At 41.4% G+C, this 20554-nt stretch overlaps 1 protein-coding gene across 4 annotated transcripts in view; it reads left to right on the forward strand.

Annotated features, from left to right (window-relative positions):
- Positions 1-20554, forward strand: part of MAST4 (microtubule associated serine/threonine kinase family member 4) — a 464303-nt gene that overhangs the window by 77187 nt on the left and 366562 nt on the right. For all 4 annotated transcript variants that reach the window (XM_014549223.1, XM_005857968.2, XM_005857963.2 and 1 more), the window contains exon 2: positions 17814-17967. In XM_014549223.1, coding sequence (XP_014404709.1) covers positions 17814-17967 — 154 coding nt within the window. The remainder of the gene's footprint in view (positions 1-17813; positions 17968-20554) is intronic.

Consider the following 20554-nt stretch of genomic DNA (forward strand, 5'->3'; position numbering starts at 1 on the left):
GAGATGAAGGGTGCTTTATTATCAAGTGAAAAAAGTCACTTAATTACGTTGCTGTGATTTGTATAAAGTCTTTCCTGAATTTTCAAAAATGATTCTCAGAGTTGACTTTCCTGTTTTTTCCTATATTCTTATTCATTTGGGAAATGTGGAAATGAGACATAAATGCCCAGTTTTTAGTAAAATATTATTTATGTAACAAAATGTAAAATTATTTTACGCTTCCAGATAGTCCTGTGGTTACACCTCCCTCCCTAGGCAGAAGGCACCCACCTGTTTCACCTCATCTTTCTCCAGTTGCTGGAATAGAGGCTGTTCTTGTTTACCCTCCTGACCTCTCCACCCCTGATGGCAGGGCTTCTTGGGGGAAAAGAGGAGATGGGAGAGACTGGTTCGCCTAATCAGAAAGGAATAGCAACAGCGTGTAAAGAATGACAAGGCCCCTTCCTAATCCAGCTCCAGGGAATGTCCTTACATAGCTAATCGTAATCCCCCTCTCATTTTACATGAATGGAGTGATTTTAACGTTCTTTCAGTCTTTTCATTCCCTGTCAGTGGTGCATCTCTTAACCGTTAGTGATACCTGTCACCTAATAATACTCTCAAGTATAAGCAGACATTTATTTTTGTGACATATGTATTAAATGTTGACTATGTCAGCTTTTTCGCTAAACTTTGGGAGGCACAGATAAGAGATTCGAATTCACAGGGGGCAGCAAACATACTAACCAAAAATGGGATTATGTTTTCCCCTTAAACACTAAAATAGGGGAATCAGCAAAGTATTTTTGTACTTTTCCCCCACTGAACAGAGAAAGTTATTTTCCATCACTCTTGCCATTTTTCCATTCCAATTTCTGTATGCTTCTTGCTCACTAGTACATGTTAGAATTTTGTTGTAAATGATTTTTATAGGTTCCTTAGTATTATTATATATTGAGGTCTACACTGAGGAAATGACTCCGTCTACCTGTTTTGGGAATGCTTGAGAAATTGTGGTGGCAAACCAAGAATCCAACTGCCTGAGGACTCCTCGATCTCTGGGAAGAACTAACTCTGTATCCATGTAAATGGTTGCTTTAGGACTAATCAGTTGTGCTCAGGAAACCATCTTTACTTGTGAGCAAAGCAGGAAAAGCTGATACAAACTCTTGAAAGAGAGAGAAGACTGATGAGGGCACCAGAACTGTGCTCTGAGGCAGGAAAGAATAGGAAGTCGCTGTATACCTTGTCTCAGGACGTTGGATAAAGATTGATCCTGAGGAACCCAGGGCAGTAGTACATGGTTTCTCTTAACTTGATATTGTGCCTGCTGTGGAAACTCCTCAAGCAGCTCCTGCGTTGTGCCATGCAGAAAGCCACATGGGAGATGGAGTATTTTTCTACTTCAGTATTCTAAGTTTCATCTCCCAGCAATAGAGTGTGCAGAGTGTTTGTGTCAGAGCCTGGCATGCAGAAGACCTTCTGTAAATATTAGTTCCCTTTCTCCTTTTCCTTTTGCAAGCTATTTCCCTCCATCAGTGAGTCTTCCATAGCTCAGTGATTTTTTTGGGGAGGTAATCTTAGGATGCTATGTATGTTAGGGATGGTCGTCCAAATACAGAGTGAAACAGGAAGCAGGCCCCATGCAGCCTCTCTCATCCATCCAGGTGGCCTGCACCTGGGACCAGGTATAACAGTGACATAAAGCTGTGTGTATAGCTGGGTGATAGTGCTAGTGCTGCCTGCATGGGAGATGGAATGAGAAACGGGGGAGGTAATCTTAGGAGGCTATGTATGTTAGGGATGGTCGTCCAAATACAGAGTGAAACAGGAAGCAGGCCCCATGCAGCCTCTCTCATCCATCCAGGTGGCCTGCACCTGGGACCAGGTATAACAGTGACATAAAGCTGTGTGTATAGCTGGGTGATAGTGCTAGTGCTGCCTGCATGGGAGATGGAATGAGAAACATGGTCTGACAGCTAACCATGGATCACAATCTTTATTGCTCATTAGCCCTGATACCCTGGGCAAGTCACTTAAGCGAGTGCTGTGCCTATCTGGGGAGGGTCTGGTGTCATTAGCTCTGATACCCTGGGCAAGTCACTTAAGCTTCCAAAGCCTCAGTTTTCTTATCTGTAAAATAGGGATGAAAACAATATCGTGTCAGAGGGTTGTTTTAAATATTAAATGAGATAAACACGTAGGACGGTGCCGGCACTAAGCGAGTGCTGTGCCTATCTGGGGAGGGTCTGGTGGATTGAGATCCTGGGGGAAGGGGCCATTGTCCTGCCACCTTGCTGGCTTTTCCTGGAAGCTCTTTCCCCTGCCCAGCTCTTTCCCTCCTTCTAGGTCTCTTCAAATGGCCCTGTTTCAGAAAGCTGACTTCTGACCACCCCTATAACAGAGTGGCCCTCATTCTCTGTCCCATATCCTGCACTGCTGTTTCACAGCACTTACTACCACTGAAAGAAAGGGATGTTGCTTTGATCACGGCACTCTTCGTAGTGCTTGGCAAATAGTAGATGCTCAGTGAATTTACTGAGGACATCAGGCACTGGCAAACTTGTTCAGCAAAGGGCCAGATAGTAAATATTTTAGGTTTTGCAGACCATGCAGAACGGCTCAGCTGTGCTGTTGTAGGCAGAGTGTGGACAGTATGTAAATGAATGTGCATGGCTGTAGTCCATTATTTTATTTGGCATGCGGTCCCAGGAATATCAATAAATGGTGAAGATCAGGGATGGACCTTTAGTGGCTGTGGTGGTTTGAGCTTGTGGGAATGGGGCCTCTTAGCAGTAGAGGTGATGATAACCATTAGAGGAATATGCCAAATTAGAGGACAAAGAAAATCCACAGTCCTGATGGGGAGGCCATCTGGATTCTGAGCGCCATGATGATACAGTTAGTTGGGGGATCGTGTGCATCACCAGGCAGACCATTCAGTGGGCATGGCCTTGTCAATGAAAGTTACGCTTTCATATGCTGTGAACTGCTTTTTGTTAATCTTTAAATAAACACTTACATGGCAGAAGAAGGAATTCGTTGTTTACAATCCCCCTAAATGGAGAAGAAATCTAACTCATCTACCTGGAAGTACAGGTTCTTACATACGACAGTCCTAGATTTATTGAAAGGAAGACAGACTGTTGTATCCACATCATTCTCTGTTCTCCAGGAGATTTCAAGCTCACACTTGAAACTTTCACACTAATTCAGTGTGTCTCTTGATTCCAGCCTTTAGAGTCGATGTTTTCAATGCACAGCCCTTCCACTGTGAGTCTCAGGCAAGAATGGGAAGACAAAGGCCTGGGCGTGGGAGCCGGGCTTGGGTCAGATGCTCACTGTCAGGTTGCTTTTTGGGTCATCTGCCTGAGTCTGTTTCAGACGTTGGGAACATTGTGGTTTGTCCTTCCATAACCTGGAGAACGTTTTCTTCCTGCCAGATGGGGAAGGGCGATGGGGGTCACAGCAGAGGGCTCTTGGTTGGAGCCACGTCCTTTCATGAGGAATAGATAAAAACACGTGAGGAGGTTCCTGTAAAGCAGTGGTTCTCAACCTTCTGGCCCTTTAAATACAGTTCCTCATGTTGTGACCCAACCATAAAATTATTTTCGTTGCTACTTCATAACTGTAATGCTCCTACTGTTGTGAATTGTAATGTAAATATCTGATATGCAGGATGGTCTTAGGCGACCCCTGTGAAAGGGTCGTTCGACCGCCAAAGGGGTCGCAACCCACAGGTTGAGAACCGCTGCTATAAAGGGTGATCAGCCAATCCGACCTTTAGGTGACAGTGTAATCAGTGATCAGAGTGATTAAGTTACTCACGTGCTCTTGACCCAAGTGAATAGTAGAACATGAAGAAAGTTAAGATGGGTTCATTTTCTGCAGAATCTAACGAGCTATTAATTGCTCTCCTTTCCCCTTTTTCTTCTGTCTTCCTCATTGCCTTCCCCACCTCCTTCTTCCTTCCTCTTATATGTCTTTGCGTGTCATTTTCTCTTTCCATGTTTCTGTAGTTCATGTTCTCTTGGGGCCTGGCAGTTTAGACTTGGCCTGACAGTTGGGGCCTGGGAACCTGGTGGTGGATGATGACTTGGATTCAGCCCTGGGACGGTGTGAACTGAACAAAGGAATGCTGGGATATTAGTACCATTACCCAAAGCTCTAAAGCAAGCCCTCAGCCCAGGTGTGACTCCGAGCGGAACCAGGGCAGATGTGTGGCAGTTCCCTGGGCAGGCAGGTAGCACTGAGGCCCGGCATGTCAGCATCTGGCCTTTAGGAGGCTCCATCTCAGAGGCAGGAAGCAGTCAGTGCAAGACCCGGGGCACAAGGCAGCCCCCAGACCTCGAGTTCTGAGGGTATAGGTCAGGGAGACTAGTCATCAAGACGCAGAGGGCACAGCCCAGGGAAATGGTAGACACGAGGTTGGGAACCAGGTCAGGTAGAAATCCAGGTGTCAGATGGATTTAGTGCTGAGCTGGGAGCTACTGACTTAAGGTCTCAGAATTGATTTATTATTATGGAATATATTTATTTATAATTATTTAATGATGCATTTATGATTTAGTATAGTTATTTATTTATTATTGGTTATTTTTGCTAAGAGAGATTGGTCGTAGGCTCTATGGTGGGACACAACCCGGAATGGACGGGGGAGATGACGTGGGGACAGGAGCCAGGTAGGCATTCACTTCCTTGAAGAGCTCTTGTTCATTGCATTCACCTCATCTTCTCCCTCCCTTTTCTCCCTCGGCCCTTTCCTTCTCTTTCTTCTGTGGTCCCTTCATGCTCTCTGGTTATTTTTTCCCTCTTTAAGAAGTCAGGATGATAAAATAGTTTGCATGGCCCTGCACCCCCTTGCCCCTAGCTCTCCTTTTAGTTTGCTTACTATCTGCCAATTTCTCAGTGATTGTTTTTCCTGTTCTTCTAAGTTATTTCCATTTTAACCAGGTGAGGCCCTTAAGCTGCTGAGAACTCGTGACTCACAGTTCTTAAGAAAGCTTTTCTTAAGAACATTTATTTTGCCTCTTGGGTCAGAGTTCAGTTTGTTCCTGCTACCCACGGGAATCTTGCTCAACAGCCCATTTTTCCTCTTAGTGTAAAATCATGAGATGAATATTCATTTATATGTTTGTCCAGTTGAGGAGTTTAACATTATTTTACAAGAAGAGTGTATTTTGAAGTTTTTCCCAGAACCTTGTATAAAGATTATTTTTAGCTCTCATGGATGTTATTGAACAGAAGTTCCAGCCCTTGACTGTTTTCTTTTATGGTTCTGATAAACTGAGCTAGACTAAGAAAGGGTAGGGAAGGGGAAGAGAATAAACATTTGAGTGCCTTTTCAGTTAATCCATCAGAATCCTGTGAGGAGAGTGTAATTATCCTTATTTTATAGTGAAAATATCATTTGTCCCCTTTATATGGCCAATAAGCGGCTGGATTCGAACCCAGCTGTGGGCCTGTCTGACGCCACGGCCTTCCTCCTCTGTACTGCTTCCGGTTCCCTCCGAACACGGGATGTGATGCCCTGCGCTTCTCCAAGAGCCCCTGGCCCTGCTGAGAGAGTTGGTGCCAAAGAGCAGTAGGTGGTTAGGATCATAGAGGCCCAGTCTGCCACATGGTGCCGATGGTGGGAGAAACTCTGCTCTCCCTCTTACACCTTAAGACAAGGTGGGGGCCTTTGAAAACCCCCAAACTGGAAGGCATATTAGCAACTGTTTACACACTACTCTATGCCCTCTCTGGACTGGCTTCTGGGTACCTGAGAAGATCATAGTCTGTGTGGGTACATGCAAGTCAACCCCTTCTACATTTCAGTCATTAATCCCAGCATTGCTCAGCTAACCCAGCAAGGAAAAGAAATTAACTAGGTGTTGGCCACAGCGCTGCTCAAAGCCGCTGTAGTCCCAATACCTGGCTCTACCCCTGCATTTGCCATGTCGTTTTATGGTTGCATTGATGTGTCTGTCTCCTACATGCCCGAGGAAATGCCCTGAGGAAGATGCTGTATCTACTCTGTTCGCTATTTGTAGCCCTTAACACAGTGTTCAGTCCACAGTAGATATTTGGCCAAAATTTGTTTAAAAAATTACTCTGAGTTGAAGGTGTGGTGTGTCTGTCTCCTACATGCCCGAGGAAATGGCCTGAGGAAGATGCTGTATCTACTCTGTTCTCTATTTGTAGCCCTTAACACAGTAGATATTTGGCTAAAATTTGTTTAAAAAATTACTCTGAGTTGAAGGTGTGTATGAATGAAAACTCACAGAAAAATCATGCAAGTTGATTATAATAGTGATGGGTGTCAGTGGGCTGTGTAGTAAGGTGAGTAAGGAAGCAGGTGTGATAGGCAGCAGACTGTAGGTCTGGAAATGTGGGTCCTGGCCTGGATTTATGCACCAGGTGTCTTTGTAAATGTGGGCAGTTCATGGGCCTCAGTCTTCCCCCAAACAGCAAATCAGACTATAGGTGATTTTTAGGTCTTTTCCACTGCTAGTATTTTGTGATTCTATAATTCCAAGTTAAGGATTGCAGCTATAGAAGCCCTAGAAACTGGTAGTGTAGGCTGTCAATTAGGACTGAAATGGACCATTTGAATTGGTTGACCTCAGCGTCCATGACCCACCGAGTCTTCTCTGGGGAGTCTTTCCATTCGGTGATGGAAGAGGAAATTAAGGTTAACTTTCTGGAGCTCCCAGTGTAGAGCAGTTTAACAGTGGCTTTGATGTGCTTCGCCACTGGGAGCCCCTCTCTAGGAGACCGTTGGGGACAGTGGAAGGACCTCTGGCTCTAGTGTTAGGAATCTTGGGCTTGATTCCTTTTGTGCCACCTATGGAACTGATAGCTGTGGAGGGTTAATCTTTCTGAATCTGCTTCCTCACTGGTGAAATGGGAATAATGCCACTACCTAACTGGGGTCTACCCTCTGCCAGAGGGAGAGGTGGGCGCATTTTCCCCTCTGACTTTCAATGGAAGGACGGTGGCTGGTGAGGAGTATTCTCTTCCTGCTTTGTAAACCGTGGCCAGAATCTTTACTTATGTCACTGATGGAGACATGACGGTACCAGGGAAATTTAATGAGTTCAGATAAGTAAACAACTCCAGGCATAGATTAGATCCCTATATAAAGGTCAGGGAAACATCTAGAATATTAAAGCGACAGAAAGCAGGTGATGCGTGTGTAAAGTCAAATCTGTACACCCTCCAAGCTTTCCCCAGTGTCATTGTTCCTAAACTAAACTTTGAGAAGTGCTGCGTTTTAAAAAACTGTAATATAATGTTTTAAAACTGTAATGTAATATTAGTTCTATTTTTTTTTTACATCTGTAGACTATTGAACTTATTGCTTAATGTAAACACCACAGTAACAATTAAACGCCTGCTGTGTGCTGCTCTGTCCTTGGGACTGTGATGATATCGCTGGGGGTGGACGTGTGTGTAGAGATGTTCATAAGCAAAGGAATTGACTTTCTTGAAGTTGGGTTGACAGACAAAAGTGAGATACTGATATCAAAGTGCTAATTTACATATTTCTCCGGGAAGGGAAGAAAGAAAATCAATTCTCTTAAGGAATGAAGTGTGATGCAGCTCTGTTTAGGTGAATGCAACTGTAGTTTGCTCTAATAATGTGTATTAGGATGTTTCTGTACTGATTCCGTACTTTATATTCACTTTATATTGTGAATTGAAGTTTGTGATTCAAAGAATTAATTACAAAACTAAAGATGGAAAATGATATTGGTATCTAGTACATCTAGTTTAAACACATTCTATTGATGTGTTAATTTTTCAAAACATGGATTCGTTGAGAAAGTGAATTGCAATAAACTCTTAATAGGTTGGGTAAATTAATGTGGCTTAGGAAATTATTCGCTTAACAAATCTTGTTGACATTGAACATTTTTTGCTAAGATTCTATCTGTGCTCTTCCTCTGTCCCCCTTCTTGTTCTCAAAGGGTTTTAGGATGACCTGCAATAACAGATAACAGCAAGAATCACTTAAAAATAGGTGAAGACAGACAAAAGAAAAGTAAGCGTAGAGCAGTTTCTTAACATGACTTTGCTGACATTTGGCGACAGACAGTTCTTTGTTATTGGGGGCTGTCTTGGGCATTGCAGATTGTTCAGTAGCGTCTGTGGTCTCTAGCCAGTAGGTACTGGCAGCATCCCCTGTCACTGCTAAGTTGTGACAACTAAGGATGGTTTCAGACATTTCAGACATCTTCTGGGTGACAAAATTACCACAAGTTGTATAGAAAGTGTCTTAGTTGAAGCTATGTAACAGACTACCACAGACTGGTGGCTTATAAACAACAGAAATTTATTTCTCACAGTCCTGGAGCCTAGCAGTCCATGATCAAGGCACTGGAAAGTTCGATATCTGGTGAGGGCTCGCTTCCTGGCTCATGGACAATCATCTTCTCACTGTGTCCTCACACGGGGGATGGTGGAAGGCATAGGGAGTTCTCTGGGGTCTCCTTTATAAGGGCACTAATCCCATTCATGTGGGCTCCCCCTCATGAACTAATCACCTTCCAAAGCCCCTGTCTCCAAATAGCATCACCTGGAGGGTTAGGGTTCAAAATAAGAATTTGGGGGTGGGAACATGGCATTCAGTTCATAGCAGAGGGTGAGGTGAAGCCAGAGTGAAGGTAGTGCAGGAACCAGATCCATGAAGTCTTGATGGAGGCTGGCCATGCCACACTCACCGGGGTGGTGGACTGCAAGTGATTTCCAGCGGCCGAACTGGAGAAGCCTGATGAGTTATGTGGCTTATGGGGTCCCCATGACCCAGCAGAAGCACATGTATTTCTAATGTGGACACTGACAGCATTTTCTCCAGGTTTCTGTCTCCCTGAGAATGAAGCTCCCGAACGGTGGAATTTTTGCCTATTTTCTCCCCTTCTGCGCCCAGAGGAATACCTGGCACACAGTTGCTTAATAAATATTTTTAGAAAGAGGTAAATCTTGACAAGGAAGATCCTGTTTAATAAAGGCCCTTCCTTACATGTGTATAGAACAGAATGGCAAGACTTATAGGGCTAAATATTACAGTATCATTAAATGGAAGCATGCTTTCTGGGTGGCGTGATCTAAAGTGAATGTTGGCAAAAATCAATTAAATGGGTCCCAGCACAATGTGGTCCAGGATTGTAGTAGCTCTCTCGGTGTCTGACTCAATCCATAGTTAGGTTCTAAGATGCTGGGAGCTGGGAGCTGGCATATTCTTCAGGTAGTGGTGAGACTTAAATGTTAGTTAAGGCTCAGGGAGGAGGAGACTTGAGCTGAGCTATGGTGACAGTTATCACCAGCATTATTAGTTATTGAGTGCTTATATGTGCTGAATGCTGTGTTAAGCCCCTTTTGTCCATCATCCCTCTGCATCCTCACCGCCTCTGCAGTCTGTACTTCAGAGAGGTGGGAACTGGCTTGTCCAAGACATGGCCCTGCAATTCTGTCCCTGACAATTCATATTTGGACTGGACTCCTCACCTCTCTACCTCTCTGTCTCATGCCTACTGCAAACCTCCTAGCGCTGGGAGATCAAGCCCCAGGGGTTTGTGCTCTTGAACATGGTGTGAGAATTACAGACAGAAATAATTCTAAAGCAGTTCAAACCATGTTCTCATTTGAGCCATAAAGGGAAAAATGAAAACTCAGTAAAATTGTCATCAGTTTAATTTTCTTGCAAACAATTTATGATGAAATATACCTGCAGTGATGTTTGTGGATGAGGGGACTTCCTATAGGAATGTCATAACCAGCACAACTAACATCCATTGTGTGCTTACTGTACTTCCCACACTGTTTTAAGTGCTTTCCACGTATGAATTCCTTTCATTTTTAAAACAATCTCAGGAGATAGGTAGCATTATTACTAACATTTTGTGGATGAGAAAATAGGCTTAGAGATAATTATGTCTTAATTAGGATAGTAAGTGTTGGTGTTTCTAACAACTGTGGAGTTAGTATGAATCCAGTAATGACTGTCTTAACTATATAACCTTGTTGCATCAAGTTTTAAATGTTGTTTATAGGCTTTGGTTTAAAAGTAAATATAATCCACATACAAGTGAAATCATATGGTATTTGTCTTTCTCTGACTGGCTTAGTTGACTTAGCATAATACTCTCCAGGTCTATCCATGGTGTCGCAAAAGATAAGAAATAAATTTTTAAAAAAAGTAAATATAATCCAATTTTGAAATAGTCACTTCAGATTGCCAGTTTGACTCCATTTTGGATGTTGGTGATGGAGCAGTTCATTAAAATTACAAACACTGTCTATGCAGTTTTATAATTATTCCCATATTTTCATATCTTTGGTTTCTTAGAATATTTAATATCAAGAAACAGAATAACTGAACAATGTAACCCTATGGTCAGGCTCTTTCTCTCTCATTTTTAATCATAAAAAAAGACTTCACTGGTAAGCCCTCATTATGTATGCGGATGACATTGTGATCCCTTTGAACTAATGAACTTTGGCCTTAGGGCACATGCATTCTGAATGGGTCTTTAAAATGCATGTGCCACACCATGAGAGTAAGTGAGGAATTACAGAAAGGAGGACTGGGGGTAGGAAAAGGCTTGGATTGATAGACACAAGTGAATATGCTAGTTAGGAGATAGTTAAAAGGTCGAATAATTAATTATTTAGGAATCACCGTCAAAGGTAGCAGTGTTCAAAAATTAGCATATTAGTTTGTATATGGAAAAGATTCTTTGAAAAGATGTCATTTGCTATAACCTAAGGGTCTTTTCTTATACCTGACATGTTCAATTTTGTCAGAATACTGTAGATTTCACTTTAGCCTTTTCACCTTGAGTAACATTTAATACAATTTTATTCTGATTTTTCCAACAGTAAAAACCCTTTGTGGCATGTGTTCCTTATTTTTCTGTTGTTATATCTTTTACTAAATACCAGAGATTTGCAATTCATTTTTTTCTTAAAACAAGTTTTTAAATTTCTTTATTGTTTAAAGTATTACATAAGTCTCCTTTTCCCCCATTGACCTCTCCCTGGCCGCCCCCACCCCCCCCCCTACTGTCTGTGTCCATTGGTATGCTCATATGCATACATACAAGTCCTTTGGTTCATCTCTTACCCCCTCCTGCCCCCCATTCCCTCATAGGTTGGACAGTCTGTTCAATGCTTCTATGACTCTGGTTCTATTTTTGTTCATCAGTTTATGTTGTTCATTATATTCCACAAATGAGTGAGATCATGTGATATTTATCTTTCTCTGACTGGCTTATTTCACTTAGCATAATGCTCTCCAGTTCCATCCATGCTGTTGCAAATGGTAAGAATTCCTTCTTTTTTACGAAGGGTTCCAGGTTTGATTCTGGTCAAGGGCACATGCCTGGGTGGTAGGCTTGATCCCCAGTAAGGGACATACAGGAGGCAGCCAATCAATGATTCTTTCTCATCATTGATGTTTTTATCTCTTTCCCTCTCCCTTCCTCTCTGAAATCAATAAAGATATACTAAAAAAAAAAAAAAAAGAAAGAAATTGGGGAATTTTAGCATGAGAATTTGGCAAGACTTTGACATAATATAGTAACCTCAATATTGGTATGGTTTTATTTCTTAGTTATTTAAAACTTAAAATAATAAACTTGATTTATTTTTTAAATTTATTTATTGATTAAGTTATTACATATGTGTCCTTATCCCCACATTACCCCCATCCCCCCCACTCATGCCCTCAACCCACTGTTGTCTGTGTCCATTGGTTAGGCCTATATACTTGCATATAAGTCCTTTGGTTGATCTATTCCCCTTTCCCCCACCCTCCCCTACCTTCCCTCTGAGGTTTGACAGTCTGATCCATGCTTCTCTGTCTCTGGATCTACTTTTGTTCATCAGTTTATGTTGTTCATTATATTCCACAAATGAGTGAGATCATGTGATATTTATCTTTCTCTGACTGGCTTATTTCACTTAGCATAATTCTCTCCAGTTCCATCTATGCTGTTGTAAATGGTAAGAATTCCTTTTTTACAGCAGCATAGTATTCCATTGTGTAGATGTACCACAATTTTCTAATCTACTCATCTGTTGATGGGCACTTAGGCTGTTTCCAAATCTTAGCTATTGTAAATTGTGCTGCTATGAACATAGGGGTGCATAAATCCTTTCTGATTGGTGTTTCTGTTTTCTTGGGACATAGTCCTAGAAGTTGGCATTTTTTTCCCCCAAAAATATTTACAGGGTGCCTTTTATGAAGAGCAGTGGACCTAATAGAGCTGTGGACAAAACAGACTAGTGTATTATTTCATGTAATCTGCATGCTAGTGGGAGAAAAAGGATAATGAGCAAATAGAAAAGATCTAGCATATCATGTGGTGATAGATGCTCCGAAGAAAAACAGAGAAGGGAATAAAGTGATGGGTGTGCTGTTTCATGTGGGGTGATTAGAGGAGCTCCCCTGAAAGTGTCACAATGGAATAGAGACCTGGAGGTTGCAGGGAGCACAGTAGCTAATATCTGGAGTGTGTACCAGGCAATGATCAGTGGATGGGTCCTGGGTGGGAAGATGCCTGGACCACCTGAGGTCTGACAACAGACCTAGGTGGATTGAGTGGAGCAGTAGGGGTGGGGATCAGAGAGGTAGGGGTAGAGGAGGTAGGACTTTCAGGATATCGTCAAGACTTTGTGGCTCAGTTGTTTGAGTGTTGTCCCAGGCGCCAAGAGGTCACTGGTTCAATTCAATTAAATTCAAGGCACATGTCAGGGGTCCCAGCTTAATCCCCAGGAGGGAGCACGTGGGAGACAGGCAATTGATGTTTAAGACTTTGCATTTTGTTCTGGGTAAAGGAGAAGCCATGGAGGACTCCTGCAGAGGATTTGGAACCCCTGCCTGGTGCTCTCCAAGGGCATTGGCTGCTGTGCTGAGGCTAGGTGGAAGCTATTGCAAGAGAGATACCCTGATGGCAGGACAGAGTGGTAGCAAGAAGTGATTGGATTCTGGATATATTTTGGAGGTTGAGTTAGAGGATTTGCTGATTGGATATGGAGTAAGAAGAGAAGTTTCCAAGAACTGTAAGGTTTGTGGTGCGTGTAGCTAGAAAAAAGGAGCTCCCATTAATTGAAATTGGAGAAGCTTGCCAGAGGGAAGGAAAGGAAGGGGGGTGGTTGGGGGACTGGGTGAAAAAGGTGAAGGGATTGAGAAGTACAAATTGGTAGTTACAGAATAGTCACAGGGATGTAAAGTACAGTCTAGGAAATAAAGTCAATAATTTTGTAATAACTATGTATGGTGCCAGTTGGGTACTGGAGGTATCGGGGGATCCCTTTGTAAAGTATATGATTGTCTAACCACTATGCTGTACCCCTGAGACTAATTCAAAATAATATTGAATGCAAACTGAAATTCTGAAAAAAGTTAAATTAAAAAATATGTTTATGCTCATATCAACGTTGTTAATATTTAGAAACGATAAATTAGAGAACTCATGTACTTGGGCATGAACGTGTCTGGAGATGAGGTTGGAGAAGTTGTCAGTTAAGAAGGCTGCAGGTTCAATAGTCATTGAAAATTACTACATGCCTTTTAAGAAGAAAATTACTATGTGCCTTTTACTAGGGAATAGCCATAGAATAAGAAACCCCCTGGTCCGTGTTTGGAGATGGTGGTGATGGTGATGGTAGAGACACTCAACAAAAATAAGGTCCAATCTCGTGAACCATGTACCTTTGCTTTTCATTTATCTTCACTGATGGCAGAAGCCACAGTGTAATCGCAGTGAATTCTTCAGGTTTTTTTTTTTTCTAGCCTGATACTTTGTAAAACAGAAGACAGTGGGTGGAGATGATACATGTAGAAAACTGTGGACATTGAATGTTGGTGATTATTATTTCTATAGAACTGATAATTTTAGAAACCTTCCCCAAACCTGTGTTAGACTTAGAGTAGCTGTGCACCTTTCATTCTCTAAGATGCTTATATGTTTCCTGTGATAAATGGCTAGCAAGAGCAATTGTGTAACACTCACATGTAAGTGATATGTTAGGTCCCTAGCTGTCTGACTTCTAAATTTATTAACCCTACCAGACCGCTGTACCGATTTTTCGGTAATTTCCACACAAAGGTGGAATATTGGCGCTAGATGAAAGGTAGATGAAAGGTAGACCTATTTTCTACAATGTCTCCAAGTTCCATCTTATTCTAACCACTTGTTTGCATGTAACTAACATTTTTCTATATCATGTTGGTTTTTTCTCTTTAATGCTCAGGAGCCCAGGTATAGGGGACAGTTAGGTTCAGGGCCTCAGGTCTGGTAGGATTAATATGCCTCTTCCAGTGGTTTTGTGGCTCTTGGAACTACAGGAAACTGACATAGGAAGTTAGGAGCAAATCTAGCACACCACGAAGCAATATTTGCGATTGGCGAGTGAGGTAAGGACCCATTTCTGGAGAATGCACGCCAATCCAGGATACTTTGTGGCTCTCGAAGCCTGCTAGGGAAGCACACGACCAAGGAGTCGGTCTGGCTCCTTGGAGTCCATTGTCTGCTTAGTGTGGGGAATTAGAAGTGTTTGAAGCAAGAATGACCATCTCAGGCTTGGATGTCCTTGAACATCAGGGAAAATTCAAAGACAACCTCTGTCTTTATAGTTGAGCTCCTTGTAGCATGAAGACTTTGGAAAAGTTGAAGAAGATTAAACGAAAATCATTTAAAGAGCAGTGTGTAAAGTGATAGGTTTGATGTAACCTAAAAGCTCTAGGGTGTGATGGAACGTTTTTAGAGGGATCCTGAGTGTTTGAATCAGGACAAAGAATGAAAAATAAATTGCAGGGCTGCAGTAGACCATTGTGAGAAGCTTTGACTAACTGTAGAAAGAAAAGCAGAGCCAGTGACAACGCGGCAAATTTGGAAAAATGATCTATTTAGAGAGATCCCTGTTGGGAGAGGAATTGGATGTGAAGAAGGAGTGGATCCTGGAACATTGCACTATATTTATAGTTTTTTTTTACTTGTATTGTGTTTGGAACATTGGCAGCCCACACAGGTCACTGCCTCAGTTTTTCCAGATTTAAAACTCTACTCCACTCTTGGGGTTGCGATTCTGATGAAAAACGCTGGCTTATTAATAGTTTTTGGCAACATATATGTGAGCAAACATTTTCTTTTTTATTTTTCTACATTTTCTCCTTGATCTCTTTCTCTTCTTTCTACATGTGTTTCATATTTTTTATGGCTTCTTTTGGAAATATGTAAGGAAGGCTCATAATTCCTAGTTAGGAATTATCTTTTTTTCCCTCTGCTGGTTTTTCCACCACTGTTAATTTGTGATATAACAATCTTCCCTAGAATCATTCATTGTAATTCTGCAAGCTGAAAATTTTAACGTCAGGTGAAAAATATGTGACAGAAGTTGATGAACCTTAAACAATAAATATTTGTATTTTATGCTGCTCCAACTAGTAATTAAGAGAAAATAACTAAGTAGAATGGACCTTAACGTGTTTGATTGCTCTGAGGGGTTCTTGATGCATTTACAGGGTGAGTGGCTATTATGGAACATTTTGCTGAATGTCTATAGCACATTGCCACCTTGTGGCTGCAAGTTTTCTTTCTACATGTAAGAGCACATTTTTAATATTAAGTGTATCTGATATAATCTTATATTTTTCCTAGTATTTATACTTTACTTTGATAAAATATTTGAGGCATAGAGTATAGGGAGGGAGCATTTAAGAGCACATCCTTGTTCTTAGAAGAGGCATGATTAAGTATCTAGAAGTGAAGATCTACAATGTCTGCATCTAACTGTGTGCTTGGGACACAGTTATGGGTGTTCATTGTATTACTCTTATAACTTTTCTATTGTTGCAAAAGTTCTTCTGAAATTAAAAAAAATGGATAGTTTGAAAAAATTGGGGTAAGGATATAAATGGAGCCAAGAAGGAGACAAAAAGAACCTCTGCATTGTGTAATGACCTGCTATGTCTGGACCACTGACTGGGCTCTACTCTTTCTAGTAGCTGATATCACTGTCCAGGGTTCCCTTGTTACAATTCATTGTCCAGGGGGCCTAGGGGCAAAAATGTGTAAGACTAGATAGAAATTCCTTCTTGGAGGACGCTTCATGCAGTGAACAGCAGCCTCAAACCAGTACCTTCCAAAAGTGCAACCTGGAATCCCTTTGCCCTGATATGGCTTGATCCTGAAGTGGCTACACTGCTAGCTTTCTGGATACCTCTCAACAAAATACCAAGTGGCGATGAAATACAGTAAAATACTGACTTGCAGTGAATTCGAGATTGTACTTACTGACAAGTGCTTGAAATCCAGCGGTTCCAGTGGAGCTTGAGGGAGAGTTGACATCTGGTAATAGCTGATCCAATACGGTCTCTTCCATCTCAACTAGCTTGGGAGGAGTCACTCATAGGCAGGGTCAAATTTCTTTGTGTGCCATGGATTTGAATGTGCTGCGGTGCATAGACAGGCAAATGGATGACTTTATTCCTGAATTTATTCCTCCAATAAATACATCCGTGATAATATCAATCGAAAACAATGCAGACAGTTATAACCAGATGACTATCTCTATCATGAAAACAAAACATATCACAATCAAACACCCCTAAAAATGCCTGGTCTTGAGTGCTGTTACCCAGTCCTTTTCTGTTTTTAAATTGCTACAAAGTTGGCCCTCTTCTGTGGCCATTTAAATTTCCATGAATATCTTTTGCACTTCCTTTAAATTTCTTAATAACTATCTGGATATATAGTATGTGCCCATGAATATTTCTGTCCTTAGTAACTGCCTAGACACATATATATGCACATAGGCTTACTGGAAGGTGATCATTTAAGGAGATACGGCCCTATTCACCTGTGAAAGGTTTTCTTATAAAAGCAGGACAGATCTTGAAGTAAGTGTTGTGACACAGGAGACGCTTGCAGAAAGCTGTCTCTTGAAGGGATGTTGGTTTCTCTGACTCTTGTGACAGGTTTTCTTTTAAAAGCAATAAAGTGATACAGGGATGTATTGATTTCCATTATGGGCTGTGGTGCTAGAAATTTCCCTCCCCTATGTCTATGAGCATCAAAAGCTTGTGCATTTTTGTGGGAACAACTAAATTAGTAATCTGTTGATTCTCTGTAGAGCAATATTCTTTATTTTGGTGGGGGCGGGGGGATCAAGGCCCACAGAAAGATACAGATTTTACATAGTGACTCAGGACACACACATATACATGGGTAACTTAAGAAAAAAATGTCATGAAACAAAACTTCCCCTTCCTTCACTGGATTTTGATAATTTCTGTTCTATTGTGTTAAAAATACTGATCACAATCTACTAAACTTGCTTTCATGATCCACTAAGGCAGCAATTTTCAACCAGTGTGCAGTGGCTATTTAGTCAGGGGCACTGACCTCTTTCCCCTTAGATTGTCAAATAAAAAGAAATCACAGCAGCCAACACAATAGCCGTCTGGTGTGAATGAATCAAAATTATACCTTTTTTAAAAATCAGATCGGCAAAAAATAATTTTTGTGTGTGTGTGTGCCACAGAAATTTAGTAATTAGTATATGTGTCATGAGTTGAATAAGGTTGAGAATTGCTGCACGAATGCTTTGTGACCCACTGCTTGAAAAGCCCTGCTATTAAGGTTTTGAGCCAGCCAGACTCTGTCAGATGGAAGACACACAGTGAAATCCTGAATGCTCTCAACTGGCCACATTAAAAACAGGGCCAGGAAGGAAGGACTTAGAGAAGGAAAAGGAAGGAGGAAAGTGTGCCTGGTTGGTCTCTCATTCTGGTTGTGTTGGGAGCGTCCCCAGCGAGTGATGCCCTTTCCTTCTCTCTGCAGCTTGACCACATACTGTCCCCACCACCCATGCCATGTCGGAAGTGCAGCAACCCGGACCTGGCTTCGGGCCCTGGAAAGTCCCTGAAGTTCAAAAGCCAGCTGAGCGAGGATGGACGACAGCTGCGGCGGGGGAGCCTGGGAGGTGCGCTGACAGGTGAGTCACCAGTGATATGTGTAGGAGGGATTTTGTTTATACCCTGGAGGGTCCTGAACGGTGCCCATGGAGTTCCAGGTGCAAACATCAGGCTGCTTAAGAATGCTCTTGCCTCTCTGCAGACCATGTGGTAAAATCTAGTCCAAACCAGAGAGCAGTTAAATTGAGGATCTTATTAGTAAGCTTTACTGAAATATAATTTACATGCAGTAATATAAACTCATTTTCACTGGATGTGTGGGTGGGTTCTGGTGAATTTATATGCCAGACCACCACCAAAACCCAGACAAGAAATATTCTCTGTGCCCCTTCCTAGTCATTCCCTCCCCCTACCCTCCAATCCTTGACCCCAGGCAACCATAGCTGTGCGTTCTGTCACTATAAATTAGATTTACAGTAGCTTAAGAATTTCATATGGATGGAGTCACACAGGCCATACTCTTTTGTCCCTGGCTTCATGGGCTCAGTATAATGTTTTTAAGATTCATCCACGTTGTGAATGTCAGTGGTGTATGTTGAGCTGTATAAGGAACTGCCAAACTGCTTCCAAAACTGTGACATTTTACATCCCCGACAACAACAGGCAAGTGATCTAATTGCTCAGCATTCTTGCCAACCTGTGGTGTGGCCAGTCTTTTTGAATTTTAGCCATTTTAATGGGTAGATAGTCATATCACATTGTGGTCTTAATTTATATTTTCTTGACAACTAAATGTGGTCAAACATCTTTCCATATGCTTATTGGACTTCATATATCTTCTTTTGTGAAGTGTCTTTTCAAATCTTTCACTTGTTTTTCAATCATGTTGTTAAAATTAAATTAATTAAAATTTTCAAATCTAGAGAATCCACAAGACACTTTTATTGACTTGAAAGATAGCCAAATTAATATAACTTGGGTTTTTAATAACGAACTCATCATGTAAATTTCATGTTATTAAACTTAACTTTAAATCACTAAAGGTTAGATACTAAAGATTACTGGTCTAATCCTTATTTTATGGGTGGGAAATTAAATCTTAAAAGTTAAAAGGCTCATTCATCCCTATGCTTATTAATTTCACTTAAGAAATTTACTTACTTTGCTTAAACTTTTTTTGTTACCAATAGGAGGGGCAGGAATGGTTCTTTCCAATTTTTGCTAAAGCAGTTTATTTAAAGCTTTAAGATAATGCAAGGGCATAGCTCTTGATGCAGACATATGGCCTGAAACATGAAATTGTCTTTAGCTTTAAGGGGGGGAAAAGCTGGACTTGATTATCATTTCATAATTTAAGCAGCTCTAGCAATTCCATACTTATGTAATTTAGCTTGCTATATAATTACTTTAGGTAATTAAGTCTTTGGTCAGAGAATTTTAAAAAAAATATTCAATAGTATTTGGAAGAACTTAAATGCATTGGATATCAGCCTGTTTATCAACATAGTTGTTTGAAAGTTTTTTTAAAAATATATTTCTTTATTGACTTCAGAGAGGAAGGGAAAAGGAGAGAGATAGAAACATCAATGATAAGAGAGAATCATTGATTGGCTGCCTCCTGCACACCCCACACTGGGGATGGAGCCCGCAACCCAGGCATGTGCCCTTGGCCAGAATCGAACCTGGGACCCTTCAGTCCACAGGCCGATGCTCTATCCACTGAGCCAAGTCGGCTAGGGCTGTTTGAAAGTTTTATTGGAATATAAAGAAAACATTCTTAATTGGTCATCAATACATTAATGAAATAATGTATGCAAAGCATTTAGCCCAGGGATGGGTGGATACTAGCATTCTGTGTATAACTAATTGAATTTGGGGTATTTGCAGTTGCTAGAGAACTTGGGCTTGTGAACATCAGTGTGGAATCCTCATCCACTGAATTTCTCCTTGGAGTCCGTGCTAGTGTCAGGTGTGAGCAGGGGAAAGGAAGCGTCATCTCTGATCTTTAAGAAACATAGTTTCCACGTGTTTTAGGCAACTATTAATAATCACATAAGATCTTACCTTGGGACATACCCTACTTAAATCAAGTCAAACTGATTTTGCCATAAAAAATGTGTCCCTGATATATTCTGTTACTTAAAGACCAGCTACCTTCCTATTGCGTAACTTTGTTTTAATCGAAGGACCTTCTCTTTGGCTGTTTTCTACTGGCTCCTTAGAACAAAGACTTTGTGGAGGACTAGTTCACAGTTTGAAAATTTTGCCACCTAATTATCCTAAGTTATGATAAGTTTCCTTAAACTCTTAACTCTCTGAGAGGAAGATCTGTGATCTTTTCATCTACTATCCCTAATAACATTGACAGCTAACATCAAGAACTTAACTATGTAGAAGGCACTGTTCTTAGGAGGTTACATGTATTGATTTACTTAATCCTTACTACATCTCTATGCATTTATGAGGGAGGAACTCCTATCCCCCTTTTATAGATGACAACACTGAGGCCCAAACCAGTTGAGTAAATTGCACAAGATCAAGGTTTGAATCCAGGCATTGTGGATCCGGGGTCCATGCTTGTAAGCATCACTCTGTTCTTAGCACAGTAAACACTCACGAGGTTTTCAGTAAATTCCAGCAGGATTAATTGGAGTGAATCCTAGGTGG

This window comes from Myotis brandtii, unplaced genomic scaffold, assembly GCF_000412655.1.
Source record: "Myotis brandtii unplaced genomic scaffold, ASM41265v1 scaffold115, whole genome shotgun sequence".
Lineage (NCBI taxonomy): Eukaryota > Metazoa > Chordata > Mammalia > Chiroptera > Vespertilionidae > Myotis > Myotis brandtii.